This window comes from Ammospiza nelsoni, chromosome 14, assembly GCF_027579445.1.
Source record: "Ammospiza nelsoni isolate bAmmNel1 chromosome 14, bAmmNel1.pri, whole genome shotgun sequence".
NCBI classification, from domain to species: Eukaryota; Metazoa; Chordata; class Aves; order Passeriformes; family Passerellidae; genus Ammospiza; species Ammospiza nelsoni.
In genome coordinates, this window is record NC_080646.1 from 10,672,301 (window position 1) to 10,689,479 (window position 17,179).

Sequence of the window (17,179 nt, forward strand, 5' to 3'; positions counted from 1 at the left end):
CATTGTGCCATTCCTTAATGTAACTGTGTGTAGTTCTTTAGATGTAACTGGTAAATACTACTGATTTTTTTTTGGATGTAACATCCAAAACTGATTTCATCTGTGCCAGGACAAAGTAAAGACTGAGAGGATATAAAAGCTTACTCAAATCAAGAACAGAATTCTCTGTACTTGCTTTTTTTTTTTTCCTTTCCCATTTTGTGAGTAACTGTGCAGGGTTCAGAATAACAGTATCTGAGAACCTCCACCTTTTCCTATTTGAATCCTCCATGATATCCCATTTGGTCAGAGGATGAATAAAGCTTTCATGAAGCTGTAATTACTAAGTACCCTTCTGTATGGCCTGTCATGCTGAATGCAGGAAGGGGGCAGGTTTTATTTTAAATGGAAGTTGAGGATGGCAGTGCCCATAGAATTCATGCTTGAGCACAGTGCTGAGAATTCTCCCATACCATAAATCTTAGACTTGTCCAGTGGAGGTTATAAAAGTTTTCACTCCAAACCCAAATGTTCTCTCCTCTTCCTTCAGGTCTTCTTAGTAACATAAAATTGTATTTACATTCCAAACAGGAGGCTGCTTCTAACCTAGCTTCTATTTAGATTAAGATGTCAAACCTTCTTTAATTACATCCCTTCTCACTTTTTGATGACTTTTACCAAATGGAAGTTCTTAAGCTGTCCAGTTTCTCATCCGTTTTTTGTTCTCTTTGCTTTTTTGGATTCATTCCTTTTTATGTTAATGATTCATTATGAAAAATGGAATCATTGCTTTGACACATTCTCTAGGACAGTGCAGTCTGTCCCCTCATACGTTTCTGATTATCATTATAGCTCTGACAACTAAGAAAAAAATTAAGGTGTATCTTTTGAATATTACCACTAACAGTCCTTACGCTTAAACATTATGAGCATTATGTCTATTGTCTGCATTTTCAGATATGGACGAATGCAGCATCAGGAACATTTGCCTCAATGGGATGTGCATCAATGAAGATGGCAGTTTTAAATGCATTTGTAAACCAGGCTTCCAGTTAGCATCTGATGGACGCTATTGCACAGGTAAGCACAAGAAATTATGGGTTCCAGAAACTTGTGAGTCTTGTCTCTCTGGGTAGCTTCAAGAATAGCCTTATTTGTGATTCTTGGGAAAAAGAGGTATGGGGCAGAGTTCTCAGCAGGTATGCTTTTTTAATCAGCTGGAATTATTTGTCATTGTGCAAGACTGAGTCTTCTCCACATTGTTGAGCAACTGCCCCAACCAGCCAGTGGGAAATATTCTTTGAACAAGAACTGCATGATCTGGCCTAGTTAAACTCTGGGGTTTTTTTGCCTGTGGTGTCTTCTGCAGATTGGTTCCAGTGTATCTTACATTTTGTGTTTGGTCTTTGAAAGTATTCTGCCTTTGGCCACCCAAACATCCTGGCTTGTTGAGATTTTTGGGCTTTTCTCCCATTCCTGTCTGGGTGCTCCTAGACAATACAACATCTCTGAGGAGTGCCCAGCACTTGGTGTGACCAAGATGCAGACATGAGCACCACAGCAAGATTGTCTTTTCCATTTGCTGCATAGGTGCAAATGAACTATTGTGCATTACCACACAAGTGTCTCCTTAGCATCACAGCTGCTGGCTGTGTTGGCTGCAGCCTGCACACACTTAGAGCATTGCCATTTATTTCAATTCTTACCTGATTTCCATGTGGGATGTGTGTGCTTGCCAAAGCTTGTTTTCCAGCTGGTCTATGTCTGGGATGTCAGTGAGACTTCAATGCCCATCAGGCCATGGCACATCATCCATGTTGTGTTCCCAGAGATCTCTGGCTGCTCTCTGTGTCATTAACAAGGATTTGACTCATGGATGGAAGCTCAGCCAAGCCCAAATGCTTCTCTTGATTTTTGCCTTGAGTATCTTTTGGTGGTTTTAATTTTTTTTTTAAATTACATCTGTCTGTGCCCTGAAATACCACCCAAGAAGATGGTAACTCTACCTGACTACTTAAAACACAATGATGTTCTGCCTCTGCTATGTGCCTCCTGACAAGGAGTATGGATACAGTCAAAATGGGTTTCTGGCCCTAGAGAAGTGTTCTCTGCATCAAAGGAGGAATATTTGACAATTATCCAAAATTGTAGAGAACTCAACTGATTCCTACAGAAAGTTGGAACAAATCTTATAGTAAAAAGAATGATTTCTCCCACTGCTTTTTGCACTTGTGCTAAGCCTTGTTCTTTATGAATGAGCATGAAAACGTTTATTACATGATAAAGTTGTTATTGGTGAAAATCAAACCAGATTTTGAAACCTGGACACCCAAATTACACTTTTTACCTTCTTCATATTTGTGTCGTTTCTTCCATTTGCCCAAAGTATCATGAAACAACTCCCAGGTATTCAGCAGTTAATATGATTAGTGATTCTGAATATGTTGTTTATATCATAATGTTAATACATAGAGTTTTGTAAAGGGATTTAGCTGTAAGATAATTATTAGATATTATGTATATGCATTCCTTTGGTTGTTCGTAGGTTGTTCATGTTACCATTGAATATTTAGCTACCTGTCTGCAAGAAATGTATAATTTTAAGAAAATTTCCCAACTGATATAGATAGAAGTTTTCTTGAAAGATATTTTAGGGAAACCCTTCCCGTCAAGGCCTAGGCTCTGGCCAAGCCCTGGTCCTGGCTGGTTGGAAAGCATGCCAACAGATCCAGGTGTTTCTGCACTAAAAATGTTATAAAGTCACTTTGACTTGCTGATATGGTCTTATAAAAGCTGGACCCCCTTTTCAAGGTAAACTTGGAAACCTTTCCTGGGAAAGGTCCTTCAGGTTATCACTGTGAAGTGGGGCTCCCCAGTGATTGCAGACCTAGGGTGATGGTAAAGTATTTAGGCAGTTGATGATGTATTACCTTGCTTATTTGTGCTTGGTGTGTGCCTGTTGTTTTATTAGATGCATTGTTTTACTGTTCATAGTCAGAGAAGTGCATGTTATCAAAAAATAAAAAAGGGGAATATGGCTCCTCAAGAACATTTAGATAATGCGATATTTACACTAAATTTTATGGATGCAGATCATCAATTTTGATCCCTGGCAGAGCGATGCTGCTCTGAAGATCTGTGTGTGTGGAACCAATTTCCAAAAGTTTTATTTAGGGATCCACAATTGGGTGTGCAGTGGCAAGGCCCTGCTAGGGGATAAGGTAGGCCTGTGTTCTATCACCAGCAGGTCCAAAGTGGTCACCTGCTCGTCTGGACAAACATTGTTTGCCTTTGAGACAAAGCCCAGTGAGAGGAAAAATGGTCTAATCACCATCCAGGCCTTGTGGCCAAAGCAGGAGCAGGGTAGGGCTGCCAGGAACATGGCTGTGCCTGAAAGCTTGCAGAGGCAGCTTGCCAGTAGAGGCCTTGTGTCTCACTGCACTCACCATCATATCGTTATGTTCCTGCTGACTTTCTTCAGTTATTCCCTGCTCCATGCTTCCAGAAAGACATTCAAAACCATCAAAGTCAGCATTTCCAGCCAGTGGACTCCCTCCTGCCTAAACACCACAGCCCCTGGGCCAAGGCCCTGAGAACTTTGGAACAGTAGCCATTTATTTCCAAATGCAGAAAAAGCAACTCTCTTCGTAGGGACATTGGACACTGTCTTTTTGTTTTCCTATGCTGTGGGTCTCTTTGTCAGTGGCATAGTTATTTTTGCTGTGTTTTTATTGATTGAACAAAGAAGGGGAAGATGTGGGAGATAAGAGATCCTGTTCTCTTCTGGTGAGCAACAGAAAGCACTCTGGGAAAGGTTCAGCTAAGTTTGAGGTAAAGAACAGGTCATATAACCAGAGATGGGGTTGCCTGGCTGGCCTGTGGTTGCCATGTGCATGAGGCAGTGGTTGGTTGGGGAGACACATGGACACCACGGGATCAGAGAGCTCATTGGGTAAAAGGACACGTGAACAGCCACACTGCAGGGGCAGGCAGCCTGTGTGTGCCTGTTTGGGTGAGGTTTAGAGCATAACAAGGCTTGGTTTGTAGCAATAAATGATCTTCTCTGGAGCAAGCAAGAAGGAGATCCGTGTGTCTTTGTTCCCCATTGCTACGAAACTCTAAGGTCATGCTTGGATGTGCAGGGAGTGTTTGCACAAATGGGCATTTCTGCAGCAAATTCGTTTCCTGCCTGAGCAGTTTTGATAGGGAATTGTATGTGTGTTTTTGCAGAACTAGGGGATCAACAAAGGAATGGAAGAGTGCAGCTCATTGCTTCTGTAACTGTCTCGTTTGATGTCCTCCAAGCTGAGTTTTCAGCTGTTAGGAAGGTCTTCTAACCCAAAGATGGGGATAATGTAATTAACACTTGGTTCCATAAAGCTGGAATTTAAGTATAAGTATAGGGCATATGCTTGGCTGTCTGGTAAAAAATTCCACTTAGACTTTCTGAAATAACATGCCAAAAAATAATGTTACACCATAGTCTTATATATTCCCTGAAATACAAGACATGCTAAATTTATTCACCATTAGCTTCTTTCAATGATGATTTGCTTGATTTTTCAGAAACACATATCAGGCATGCAGAAGTTTGAAGCATTATTTCTATTCCATACATTGTTTAATCTTTAGATCAGCAGGAATTCCCCAAATTAAAAGTCATGGCAAGACAATTGAAAATGGTAGTTTAGTAGTCTGAGTAAATTTTTCCTGCTTAAAATTAGAGAACTTTGTGTACCCATCTAGCACTACTAAGCAAGTTAAGCAGAAAAGGCAAAATTTATTGGAGAATTAATCCATCAGTTGGGTTTCTAGAACCAGGTTGAATATATTTTAAGTCATCCAAATGGTGACTTTTACCACAGAAGACAGTGGAGCATTCTCAAGGTCAGAAATTTGGACTTTATTCCTGTGGGTGAAGTTGATTTACTCTGTGGAATCTCAGGCCTGGTAAAAGCAGAGGCTTTTTACCCATCTTTACAGGAACCAGGTTTTCAGCTGACTTGCACCATTTTAAGTGACCCACTTTACTTTTAAAAATTTTATAGTGGTATTTCCAACACATTTGTAAATCACTACAAAAGAAAATAGATTACACATTTCTTCCTTTACTAGGTTGCAAAATCTTTTAAAAAAATGTGAACTACAGGAAATGGGAAAGAAGTTCTTTTGCCTTTCTGTTTCTAGAAATAAGAGCCTTTCCTTTAAAAAGGAAAGCTTTTTTCTTTTTTTTTTTTTTTTTTTTTTGCTTGTAGGAGAATCTGTAATAGGAGTTCAGTGTTGTTCACCAAAATAGCTGTCTACACCATTAAATAGCATGGGCTCATTTTGAATCCCAACTCCGTTTTTACCTGCACTGAGTAAATTTAAAGTGGGAAAAACATCTAAGATTTGTCTTAACAGAACAAAAGATTGTAGGATGAAGTAAAAATTATTTGAGCCCATGTACTTAAATATAGCTTTTATTTTAAAATGCAGTTTGAAGAAGGAATCTTGGATCATACAAGCCATTTTTTATGCCAAACAACACAAACTAAGTAAAACACAGAGGTGTTTCACTCTCAATTTGCCCTTTTAAGGTCAGAAAAAAGGAAATTGTCACACACGCTGTCTCTTGTGTCTCTTGTATATAGTATGGCGAATTCTTATGAAGTGATTATTTTATAAAGGTTATACATCCAAACGATATTTATAACACTCATTTTCTTTATATTTTCTAAAAGGATAGTATTCTCTCTGCATCTAGAGAATGATCTTCCTATTATCAGGATACACAGCTTATATATAATTTAACATTGCTATGTGATAGTTTAATATTACAAATTTTAGTTCCTGTATTTCATTGCTATGGGCCTTATTGTCCAATGTGCCATTGTTGGGCAAAGATGGTGACTTGTGCAGGACTCAAATCATTAATGAATTCCTTTCAAGGCTGGAGTGCACTCTGTTCATTGAAAGTTTTTAAAATGGGCTATAATGAGCATCCGATGGGAAAACCCATTGTGATGCAGATCACCAGAGAGACAGGGACTGCAGGCAGGGGCTGGCTGGGGAGATTCAGATGTGCTGCAGGAGGAAAGGAAATGCTTTGGTGGCCCTGTGAAGGCACCTTGTTGGAGGGTGAAAGATTCAGTTTGCTATTTGGACTCATTTCTTACAGCATGAACTGTTAGTATGGGAAGGGAATGTCCTGTTATATACCACACAAGTCCTTTGTCTCAGCAGCCACAGTTTCCTCCTTCCTCCAATTATGATTTTGCCTAAATGACCCTTAAATCGGAACATGTACCTCTTGGGAACAAGTCAGGAAAATGTAGTCCCTTTTATTCTCCAAGGAGAGCAAAATAATTTTGTTCTGTTTATTTCTCCTGAATTTGGCATTTTCCTATTCTATTTCAAAGAACAAGTTCATCATTATTCCTAACAAAATCTTTACTTGAACTACTTTCCATTTACCCTTGATATTTTTCTATAGGATATATTGAAAATAAGCTGCACAAATGCAAGTTTCAGCCAGGCATCGAACACTATGTAGTTTAACTTCTAATAAAGCTCATTCTGTTCTCCAACAGACATCAATGAGTGTGAGACAGATGGAATATGCATGAACGGGCGCTGTGTGAACACTGATGGCTCTTTCAGATGTGAATGCTTCCCTGGCCTTGCAGTAGGACTGGATGGACGTGTCTGTGTTGGTAAGACAAACTTAATGGAGTCACAGTTAACCAAAGTTAAGATAATAGTGCTAATCTGAGGAAAAGATCAAGTTTGAATGTAGAATTTACCATTTTTTAATGGAATGGTGAGTAGTAGTTCTAATGGCTAATAATAACTCTGTAATGTTTACTGTAATAGGCCATTTTGCTCTGTTTTAATTTCCTTTTTATATAAAGAGAAAAAAAGTGTGGGTCAAATCACAAGGTCAGGTGGACTATACAGAGTAGAGCTGACTATTGCTCTGTCAGTTCTGAGTAGGTGAGAATTTGCCCTGTTTCTGTCAATGTAAAATTCTTCATTTGTCACTAAGCTTAAAGACGTAATTACTCTGTCACGTCTTTTTAACATGGGAGGTACCCAATTTTCTGCCCATTTCTGTACAAGCTCAGTGTTGATTGTAAAATACTAATATGCATGAAAGCTATTTATGGGCCAGTTCGTAAAGAAAGAGAAAAATCACCCCTGCACCTGAAAACATAAACATATCAGGTCTTACGTACCAGAATAGCATTAATGACTTTTCCTTGGGTTTTTTATAAACAAAGAAAGAGTAAAGACTTTGTCCATTTTCCCCACAGCTTCTCACTAGTTCAAGGTTAAGAATTGATTGTTTGCCTAGTTGTTCACCAATGCATGTTAAGTCATTAAATAAGTGACTATTTGTATGCCTTAATTCTTGGGAGCGTGAGGAAGAAAAATTTCTTTTCCCTAGTAGAGGGATGCATACAGGTGTCTGGAAAGCAGAGGGAAATAGTGAAAGAGACTTTGTTTTGACAGCTATTTTATGGTGTTTATGACACCAGAGGTACATTTAATGCTTGCTATGATTTATAGCAGGATAGTTGGCTATGGCAGGATTAAGAGAGATTTCTTCCCCCAGATACACACATGCGGAGCACATGCTACGGTGGCTACAAGAGAGGACAATGTGTGAGACCATTAACGGGTGCAGTTACAAAGTCAGAATGCTGCTGTGCCAGCACTGACTATGCCTTTGGAGAGCCTTGCCAGCCCTGCCCAGCACAAAACTCAGGTATGCCAGATCTTCTCATTTACAAATTCTGTTCATACACTATTTCTAGAAAGGTAGAAGAAAGTTTTATATTAACATTGCAACTTAAATCAGGAGATTACTGTGTTGTATAATACGTCACATGTTTTGAGCAATCTTTTATTTTTATATGTTTTAAGACTACAGGAGATAATTTTTTTAAGCAACAGTAAATTACAATATCTGGCACCAGATTTGATATTCACATTAAAAACAAACAGGACATTTTCAGATAACAAACTGTATTTTGGTAGATGTAGATAACAAAGAATATAAATTTTAACCCAAGTTATTAATGGAAAAAATTTGCTTAATTCATAGCTTCAACTCCATAAGGTATACCTGCCAGTCACATTTTGCTGCATGACTCCTATATCCTTCAAGTTATCTGAAGTAGCTTATTCAGTACCTTGCCTTTGGGTAGTCAATGCACAGACAAATGTCCAGTTCAGTTTCTTGCAAATACTTGAGTCTGTCACTGAAATCCCCACCAAGTGAAGTTGTCTGGGACATAACTTCTCTCTGGCAAGAAAGCAATCCTAATGATTTCAATGGGCAGAAGTGTTTTAGGAAAATTCTTCCCACAAGACTCTGCTGACACAGTCCTTGCTGTGAAGGCAGTAACTTGGTTTCGTGGAGATTGGCTGCAGGGAGCTGGTTTGAAACTTCAATTTATTATGTGTTTCTTGTTATTCAGCAAATTTGTTGTTGCACATAAACAAACTGTACCATTGATAAGATATCCTTGATCTATTGTGAACTCATGAAAACACTCCTGCTAAATGGAGTTAAATATGGGGCAGATTCATAGGAAAAAATGTTCTGTTTCCTGGTCTCTTTGAACATGCACCTTGGGCCAGGACTTGGGCATAAAGTTCTGGAGAATCTTGCTGTGAATGTGTTATGGTTCGTTTGTGTAGGAGGACCAGCATGAAGTTTATGTCTATTCTTAAATGCCACAGTTCATCATGTGAAGTTTTTACTCATCCATCTTCATAAGCAGATTCAGACCCTGAATCTGCTAAAATGCTTCACAGGTTCAGAATACTGTGAGGTTATTAATGTTTTCAGAAGAATTGGAAGGCATGTTACCTCTTTCAAATAATTAATTGCCATACTGTCAATGGTGATGCTGAAAGAAATGAGCTAAGAAAGAATATTCCAATAAGTTTTTTAATCATTTTTCCAGCTGAATATCAGGCTCTGTGTAGCAGTGGAACTGGCATGACTGCAGGAGGAAATGGTAAGATCACCTAATGTTATTTAAATTTATATATAGCACTTTTGTCTGAAAGTGTTACCTTGATATCCTTAATTTGTTAGCTGTCCTGATGGGAATGGTGACAGAAGAGAATGGGAGACAGGTTTAGGGTGAAATGAATGGAGTATGGAGTTTCAGGATCATGCCATTTCACCAGTGGGGCCCCTCTGGTTTACATCGTGGAGTGTATGTAACTGTCATTATAAAATAGTGACAAATTTATGAGAAGTGTCATTACCAACGTGACTTTATATGTAAGTCATATTTGCATATTTCAGGTGAAATCATCCTGAATAATAAAGCCATATTGAACATTGAGCTTACTCATGTTTTCATCTGTCAAAATAGGCCCGGGTTTGTTTAACTGTAGAAAAGAAGGGAATTATTACAGTGAAAGCTTTGTAGTCATAGAACTGTGAAACTGCAAGCTCTTAAATCAGCCAGTGCTCACTAGTAGATTTGCTGGCAGTAGATGGGGAAAAGCACTCAGAATAGAGGGATATTAATGCTTTGGCAAGTGATGCCATCTGGAAATGCTATGAATCAAGAGATATGGGGAGTATTAATACATAGCCTCTCTAAATCTAATCTCTGATCCCCAGTTTAATATCCCAGTTCTTCCCTTCAGTTGAAGGCTTCCTAAATGACCATGGGCTAAAGATAAATCAATGATCAAGAGAAGCTTTTTTCCCTTGATTGTGAATATATAGGTATGAATTTTCCAATCAGAACGACATAATTATAAATAGGGAGTTGCCAATGTTAAATGATATTGAAACTGTCTTTTTCTAGCTTGGAGAATTAACCCCTACAAGCCCTCAACAACTGCTGCTCTGATGTTTGTGTTTTTTTACGTTTATGTAGATATTAATGAGTGCTTATTGGATCCTGATCTCTGTCCAAATGGAAGGTGTGAGAACCTGCATGGAACATACAAATGTTATTGTGACCCTGGATATGAAGTAGACTCAACTGGGAAAAACTGCATTGGTATGAAATGTCTTATCCTCAAAGTATTTATAAAGAATCATCATATCCTTTCTCAAACTCTGTTGGCTGAACTATCCAAATCTATACTTCCATTCTTTTCATACAAAGAGAGGCTGCAGCCCTCTCTTGAATATGACTGATCTGACCAGTGTACAGTGTTCTGATGAAGTCTGACTGGTGCCTTGTATAGTTGTGCCAGAAATTCTCCATTTCCCCATGGAATATCCTGCCTAAACTGATTCTAGTGTGCATTAGTCTTTTCTCAAATACATGTTATACTGTGGGATCAAAGTCAACCTCTAATTGAGACTTACATCCAGATTTTGCTCACTAGCCTTCAGCTGATGAGTTCTGGTTTCTAGCATGTTATTGTTACTGGTCCCTAATTGCAAAGTTTTGAATGTTGGTGATTATATTTCATCTTATTTTTCTTGTTCATGTTGTCAAGATTAATTTAGCCTTGCCTGAATCTCTGTATTGGCAATAACTTCCAGCTTAGTGTTGTCCACAACTTTTGGTTCACTTAGTTTTTTACTTCTGCCTTAAAATGAATATTGTATAGGATCAGTCCCAAGTCTGATCCCTGAAAGCATTTCTGATATGCTTGCTTCATCATGATTATTTTCCTTTTTAATATATCCTACTGTAATCTCTCCTTTGTCCAGCTCTGGAACTACCTTAAAATTCCTAAATTCCTTACTATTATCTCCAGCTTACATAATAATTTTATTTGGGTTCTGTATTCTCTACTTAAACCTAAATAGCTTAAGTCATGGGTGTTATCCCAGTCTAAACTATCCATTATCTTAAAAAAAAAAAAGAAGAGTTAATCTTTCTCAGATAAAAATCACACTGTAATTCATCCCATTTTCCCTTTTGCTTCTTTGGCTTTAATTATCCATGTCCTATTCCAGTGTTTGCTTGTAGCTGATGGCATCTCTTCTCTTCTCCCAATCCATCTGTGAGTTTTCCAGATGCTCCCCAGCCCACCCTGTTGTAGCCCACATCCATGCTCCATCACAGCTGTTTCCCATTCTCCTGTAATGTTCCACCTGGCCCTCTCTCAATTTTTCTGAACTCCTGTGAAGCTTCCCACATGGTCTGTTTTATTCTGCAAGTCTCCCTTCTTTTCCTAGCACTTTTGCTGTTCCCAGCTGCTGCACTGACCCTCTGAGTCTTCCCAACTTCTCTCAACACTTTCTAGGCCTCTCTGACTTAGCCAATTGTTCCTGTCTGCTCTCTGGGTCTCTCCTGGTCTTCACCTGCTATTCATGGCCCATTGCCACCTTCTTGCAACTTCTCCCTGATGACCGCAGTTCTTCCAAAGATTTCCTCAGGGTTCTTAAATTTAGCACTAGCAATTCTATTTAAATTTTTCATCTCTGAAGCAAGTGTAGACTTACATTAGCCTTGTTAACTATAACATCTAAGTTCAGAGCCAGCTTGGAAAAACTGGTGATTTAAAGACCAAGATGATCAGCAAACCTTTTCAAACCAATCCTCTCCTTGTTTCTGTCATGACTGTGGGTGCTGCTGTGCAGTGACTCAGAGACTGCATAGACCTAATCCATGATAAAGGCAGGATGAAAGTGTGAATCCCAGCTTTATTTTGAACTGTAGTGTGGCTCTCACATACTATGAATATGTGAGGAAAGAAAGTACAAACTCTTGTGCAAACCTTGTCTACAAAAAGAATCCAGTATTCATATTCCACATCCCCCTGCCCTATCTGTCTCCTCTGAAAAGTGGCTGTTGGGAGTGAAATTCTCTCCGGATTTCTATTCCAGAAATGTTTTATTTCTTAAAAAGTTCTTTATTTTCCTTGTAGATATCGATGAATGTGCACTGAACATGCTGCTTTGTGACAATGGACAGTGCAGAAATACCCCTGGAAGTTTCACCTGCACCTGTCCTAAAGGATTTGTATACACTCCTGATCTAAAAACATGTGAAGGTAAGTGGTAATGCAGCATTTCATCCTAGTTTTATTCATATGGATTGTTCTCAGATTGTGCCAGAAATACTTTAAACCTTCATGAAGGTATAATGTGTAAAACAAAAACAACAAAAAAATCACAATAAATAAATTCAGTGGGAAAGGAGGAGAATGAGGAGAGAGGGACAAAGCCAAAATGAAATTATTAGATAACCTCATGGAATAGCCTGTATTTACTCTCCCTATTTACTACTACCAGTGTGCCAAGGGTGAGAAGAACCAAGCTTTACAAATCTCTTGTGTGAGGAGCAGAGCCAAAGGGCCCCTAGTTTGAACCCTTTCTGAGCCACAGACAGTTCTAATGCATTAGTGTGTCTTTGGGACACAGCATTGCTGGTCTGTTGTGAGGAGTTCATAGCAGAAAAGGGGAATATTGGCAAGGTTGGGTATGAAGAAAGCTTTGTCCTCTTTGTCCTAAACTGAAAAGAGCCATATGTATTTTTGTTAATGTTTTCTGGCACTAATAGCAGTGTGTTTCTTTTCTAGATATTGATGAATGTGAATCCAGCCCCTGTGTTAATGGAGTGTGCAAAAACACACCAGGTTCTTTTGTTTGTGAATGTTCTCCTGAAAGTACTTTGGATCCAACCAAGACCATCTGCATAGGTATTTATTCCTCTGAAGATTTTGTTTGCTGGTTAAAAATATCTGGTGACATGTGAACATTGTACACCAGGTTAAGAAAATACTTTTAAATTAAACTTGTGTAGATTAATTTAATGGGAAACATAACAGAAACAGTGCCTTTTTTCGCCATTACTCTGGGAGCATAAAGTGCACTTGAGGCCTTGGTGTGCTTCCATGTCAAATTTGAAAGAGAGGTGAAAATTTTTTTTAACCACCATGGAAATCCTATGACCAGTACTTCAGGTCTGTGCTCACCCCCTTAATTTCTCCTGTAATAAGGTGAACATGTTCTAGTTAGGATCTGCTCTATGGAAAAAATTTAGTATTTGAGATGGAGCATGAACAAGTTATGCACAGTCCAAACCAGCTCAAGAGCATCCATGGACAATGCTGTGACTCAGATGCTCTGTGGGCTCATAATTTCCTTTCTTGCCTGTTTTGTTGAGACACTAATTTATAGCTCTTTTCTAGTTAGTGAGGAAAGCTGTAGGACTACAGCTGTCTGGTCCTTAGCTAACTCCTGCCACTCCCCTATATGGGAAGATATCCAGACTGGGAGCTGCAGTAAAATAATGGAAGATGTAGCAAGGGGTCTTCTGCATGGGCTCCTAATCTGACTCATAACCAGTACAGGGACTCAGATCTTGAGTGGTATTGACATACTCCCTGTTAAGCACAGTAAGCATAAACAAGGATTTGCAAGAACTTTGTGCTGGCATGATTTCAGGCTATAATCCAGTATAGAGAAGATTAAATTAAGAGATTTTAAAATAAATTTAGCTCTGATGTGGTAAATTCTAATGAAAAGATGATTCTTTTTCATGGTTAAAGCACATGTGTTTGTAAATACAGTAGTGCATAATGCTGGAGAATCTGCATGAAAATTTATTGGTTTTTTTCCAAACAGAAACTGTCAAAGGTACCTGTTGGCAGAACATAGTCAATGGAAGATGTGAAATAAATATCAATGGAGCAACTCTGAAGTCCCAGTGCTGTTCCTCACTAGGTGCTGCTTGGGGAAGCCCATGTACACCATGTGAACGAGGTAATGCCATTCATTTTCCTCAGGAACCCAGGAATTTTCCTCTCTGAGCTTGGTTGAGATTATTATTGTAGAAGTTGGGCACAGACTAGACAAATAACTTTACTTGTTCTGTTGTCAAGCAGTCATTCCTTATTCAGTCCCAAAAAAGAGAAGTCTTAATATTTGAGAGGTAGCATGTAGCTATAGAAGGTTCTAACTGGATTTTACAGTACATGTTTTACAAGTTTAAGTGCTGAAGGGAAGGGACCACACCTACAGTCTGTAACTGGCAGCCTTACTTCAGCATGGTTTGTCATAATTAGTGATCTGGAGTTCCTAATGATGTAGCAATAAATGCATGATCCCCAGAGATCCCAAGGAAATGTTTGCAACAAATGGATCTTTGGTGTGGTAATGAAGGGAGGAGAGGGAGTAGCCCTTCTTATTATACTCTGTAGATTAACTGATGACCTGGAGAATCATACAGTTGGTGAAAAAATGGGTTGAGGTCGCTGCATATTCATTTGATAACTTTACTGAACTGTGGGATGAGCTGGGAACCCAGGGATGAGCTGATGGATGCAGAAATGTGTGTGGGTTGTTATTTCTATATCCTGAAAGCTGCTAGTTTGCTCAAATCTTCGGTTAATTTCATTCTGTGTATCTTAACAGAATTCATCCTCATTCATCCATGGTAAATAGGATTGTAATGTGCTGTGATCGAGTGAAATGAATTAATTGGTTCAAATGAAACAGAAATCATAACCACTTTTAGGCTAGCTAGCTGAGACACATGGGAAGCAAAAGAGGATAAAGGCTGACACAGTTTATGTAGTTGCCCCATCTTATCTCTTTATTATTTCAGAAATACTGGGATACTGTCTAAGCACTCAGACTTCTCATAGCAATAAACTAGATAATGTTTCACATGATCAGTTTTGCACAATAAATTAATGGTGAGTTTTGGACTGTAGTATTCTGAAACTTCTCTTCTGTTTGTTTTACAGACCCAATATGTCAAAAGGGATATTCAAGAATAAGAGGAACATTGTGTGAAGGTATTTATTGTTGCCTTAACATAAATCAGAGCTTGAATAAAAAAATGCCACTGTTTTGATTTAAGTGGTTAATTTATCATAGAGGAACACTATGCCAAGTTCTTACCTTGTGTTGTTCCATTGACTTCATTAGGGTTATGTCAGGGTTGAATTTGGTTTCAGTTTGTTTAACATTCCTGCATAGTCACACTTTATCTCAAAGTACAGACTTGTAAAGACAATGTCAACCAGTACAAGGAGGTGGCTCTCTCTCTTCAAACACTGTTAACTGAGTAACCTGTTTTTACAAATCGTGTGTTTTATATATACTACAAAACATGGCATAAGCAATACAGTGGTATGATAAGCCATTACTATGCTTTAGAAAAAGAACATTCAAGGGCTGTAGTTCGCTTTAGTTTTCTTTTTCTTTTTTCCCTAATCTTGGCTTTCTCCCATATGACATTATATGAAATCTTACACATTCCAAAATGTATTTTTCACTGTCCTGTAAAAACAAACAAAAAACATCAGGACACAGTTATACTTTGGTTAAAGAAAAGGTTAATATTTTAAATGTGTAGTTTTTTGCTTGGTATGGGATGACTCTATACTATTCTGTGAGAATTGAAGGTCCCACCCTATTTCTTCTCTATTTGAATTGATTTGAACCCTTGGAAAAGTACTGCATATTTACATAATACGCAGAAGCTCAGAGAGTCTCAAACTGCTGTGGGTCATCCTGACTGACAACATCTGACATGACACTGCAGTTAAAATATTTTTAAAAAATTACTCCCATATGTAGCTTCCATAAAGAAACATTGTTTTTTCCCTTAAAAAAAAAAAAAGAGAGGAACACCCTCACACATACTCTTTGCTTTCCAAATGATGACTGAATCCCTTGGCACGTCTGTGCTGCAGACCCACTGTACATAACTTATCTGACCTCAGCAACACTTTGCAGAGTGTGTAAGTGAAAGAAAAAAAAAAAGTGGGCCCACCTATCTCTCTTCACAAGGAAAGTCTTAGAACATTTTCAACACCGCTGGGATGGAAAGTTTATCCTTCCAAGATACAGACAGAACTGTTTTCAGCATTTCCAGCACATCGGATTGCATCTATTGCATGCTTTAATCTTTCTCATTTCTATGGGACCTGGATAGCCCCAGGTTTTTCAGAGTAGTTTTCCTCCCTTGTAACCTTAGTGAAGCCTTACTTGGTTTTCAACCAATGTAAGCATTTTTCAAGACAGGGAAAAGGTCTCTAGGAAATTTACTGGCAAGTTAGAGACAGGAGTAAGTTTAGTTCCTAAAAGGTGATAGTCAGTTCTCCCACACACAGCCTATGTAAAATGAGTAATAGATCTTGTGCAGGGAAATAAGCAAACTAAATTGACAGCATTCCTCTCGTTTACGGGTGAGCCCTGGAGTTGTCAGCTGCACTATTGCTCACAGGCTGTGAACAGTGTTTCAGTGGTTTCTAATAATCCACTGGCTTTACTTCATACCTTCCAGTCAATTTACAATATCTGTTCAGGGGCAGAGGCCACTGATTTGCCCCCCAGCGTTTGTCCTCCATCGTGCTCCATGAGGTTTGAGAGATGCAGTCTCTGCACCAGGAGTTTTGCCTGCAGGCCTAATCAGCCCAACCTTCCCACTTTTTGGTTACTCTATACATGAGTATTCATCTACAGATTGCCAGTCATTCTTTTTCCATTTCTTGTTCTTATCCTCTCCTGTCCTAAAAGTTGTCACGCTTCATCTTGGAGCATGTTTAATGCTGGAAGCTTTTTCCCAAAGGCAGTTGTGAGACATATGCTTTCCACAAAGGACATGGGTGGGAGGACCTCACACTTAGATTACTAAACATTTATTTAAGCTCAAGCCAAGCTAATGCATATAATCAATTTTTCCTTACCAAAAAGTGCTAAATTTGCCTTTTAAATATAGAAATACCGTTTTTATTTAACAAAGTTAAACTCTGTGTGTAGTTGTAAGTAGGTTATTTTAATATATATAATGTTGCTAATTGCTGACAAGGCCATAGATCCAGATTTCAAATGTTCTCGGAGTTTCCAGATGTGCAGCTAGAGAAAATAATCTTTAAAAAATACTGAATCTAGTTGGAATAATGTATAATGTCATTTGGCACTTATTTTGATCTTTCTTTGTCCATTTGCTTCAAATATCTGGCCCACACTGAGTATGAAAATGGATATACTTTTTAAAGACCCCCTTCCTTTTCTGTTACTTTTGAATTTAATTTCAGTATATGTAGGAATAGCTAATAGCAACATGTATTATTTCTGATCATCAACAGTTTTCTGTAATTAATTGGATCTGGCTGACTGACTTTGGGAGTTGTAAATGTTTTTAATTTTTTCAGGCCATGTAGACTGCTGTCATTTTTTATTTTATCCTAAAAATGTTGCAATGTTATAAGTTTTTATATTTTTGCTAATTTGTTCATATTTAGCATGCTAGTGATTACTCTT

The 17,179-nt window shown here is 38.4% G+C and overlaps 1 protein-coding gene across 1 annotated transcript in view; it reads left to right on the plus strand.

The window, feature by feature from the left end:
* FBN1 (fibrillin 1) overlaps positions 1–17,179 on the plus strand; it is a 141,765-nt gene that overhangs the window by 72,572 nt on the left and 52,014 nt on the right. The window contains exons 15-23 of the mRNA XM_059481802.1: positions 937–1,059; positions 6,552–6,674; positions 7,577–7,729; positions 8,937–8,990; positions 9,873–9,998; positions 11,827–11,952; positions 12,481–12,600; positions 13,529–13,666; positions 14,653–14,703. Coding sequence (XP_059337785.1) covers positions 937–1,059; positions 6,552–6,674; positions 7,577–7,729; positions 8,937–8,990; positions 9,873–9,998; positions 11,827–11,952; positions 12,481–12,600; positions 13,529–13,666; positions 14,653–14,703 — 1,014 coding nt within the window. The remainder of the gene's footprint in view (positions 1–936; positions 1,060–6,551; positions 6,675–7,576; positions 7,730–8,936; positions 8,991–9,872; positions 9,999–11,826; positions 11,953–12,480; positions 12,601–13,528; positions 13,667–14,652; positions 14,704–17,179) is intronic.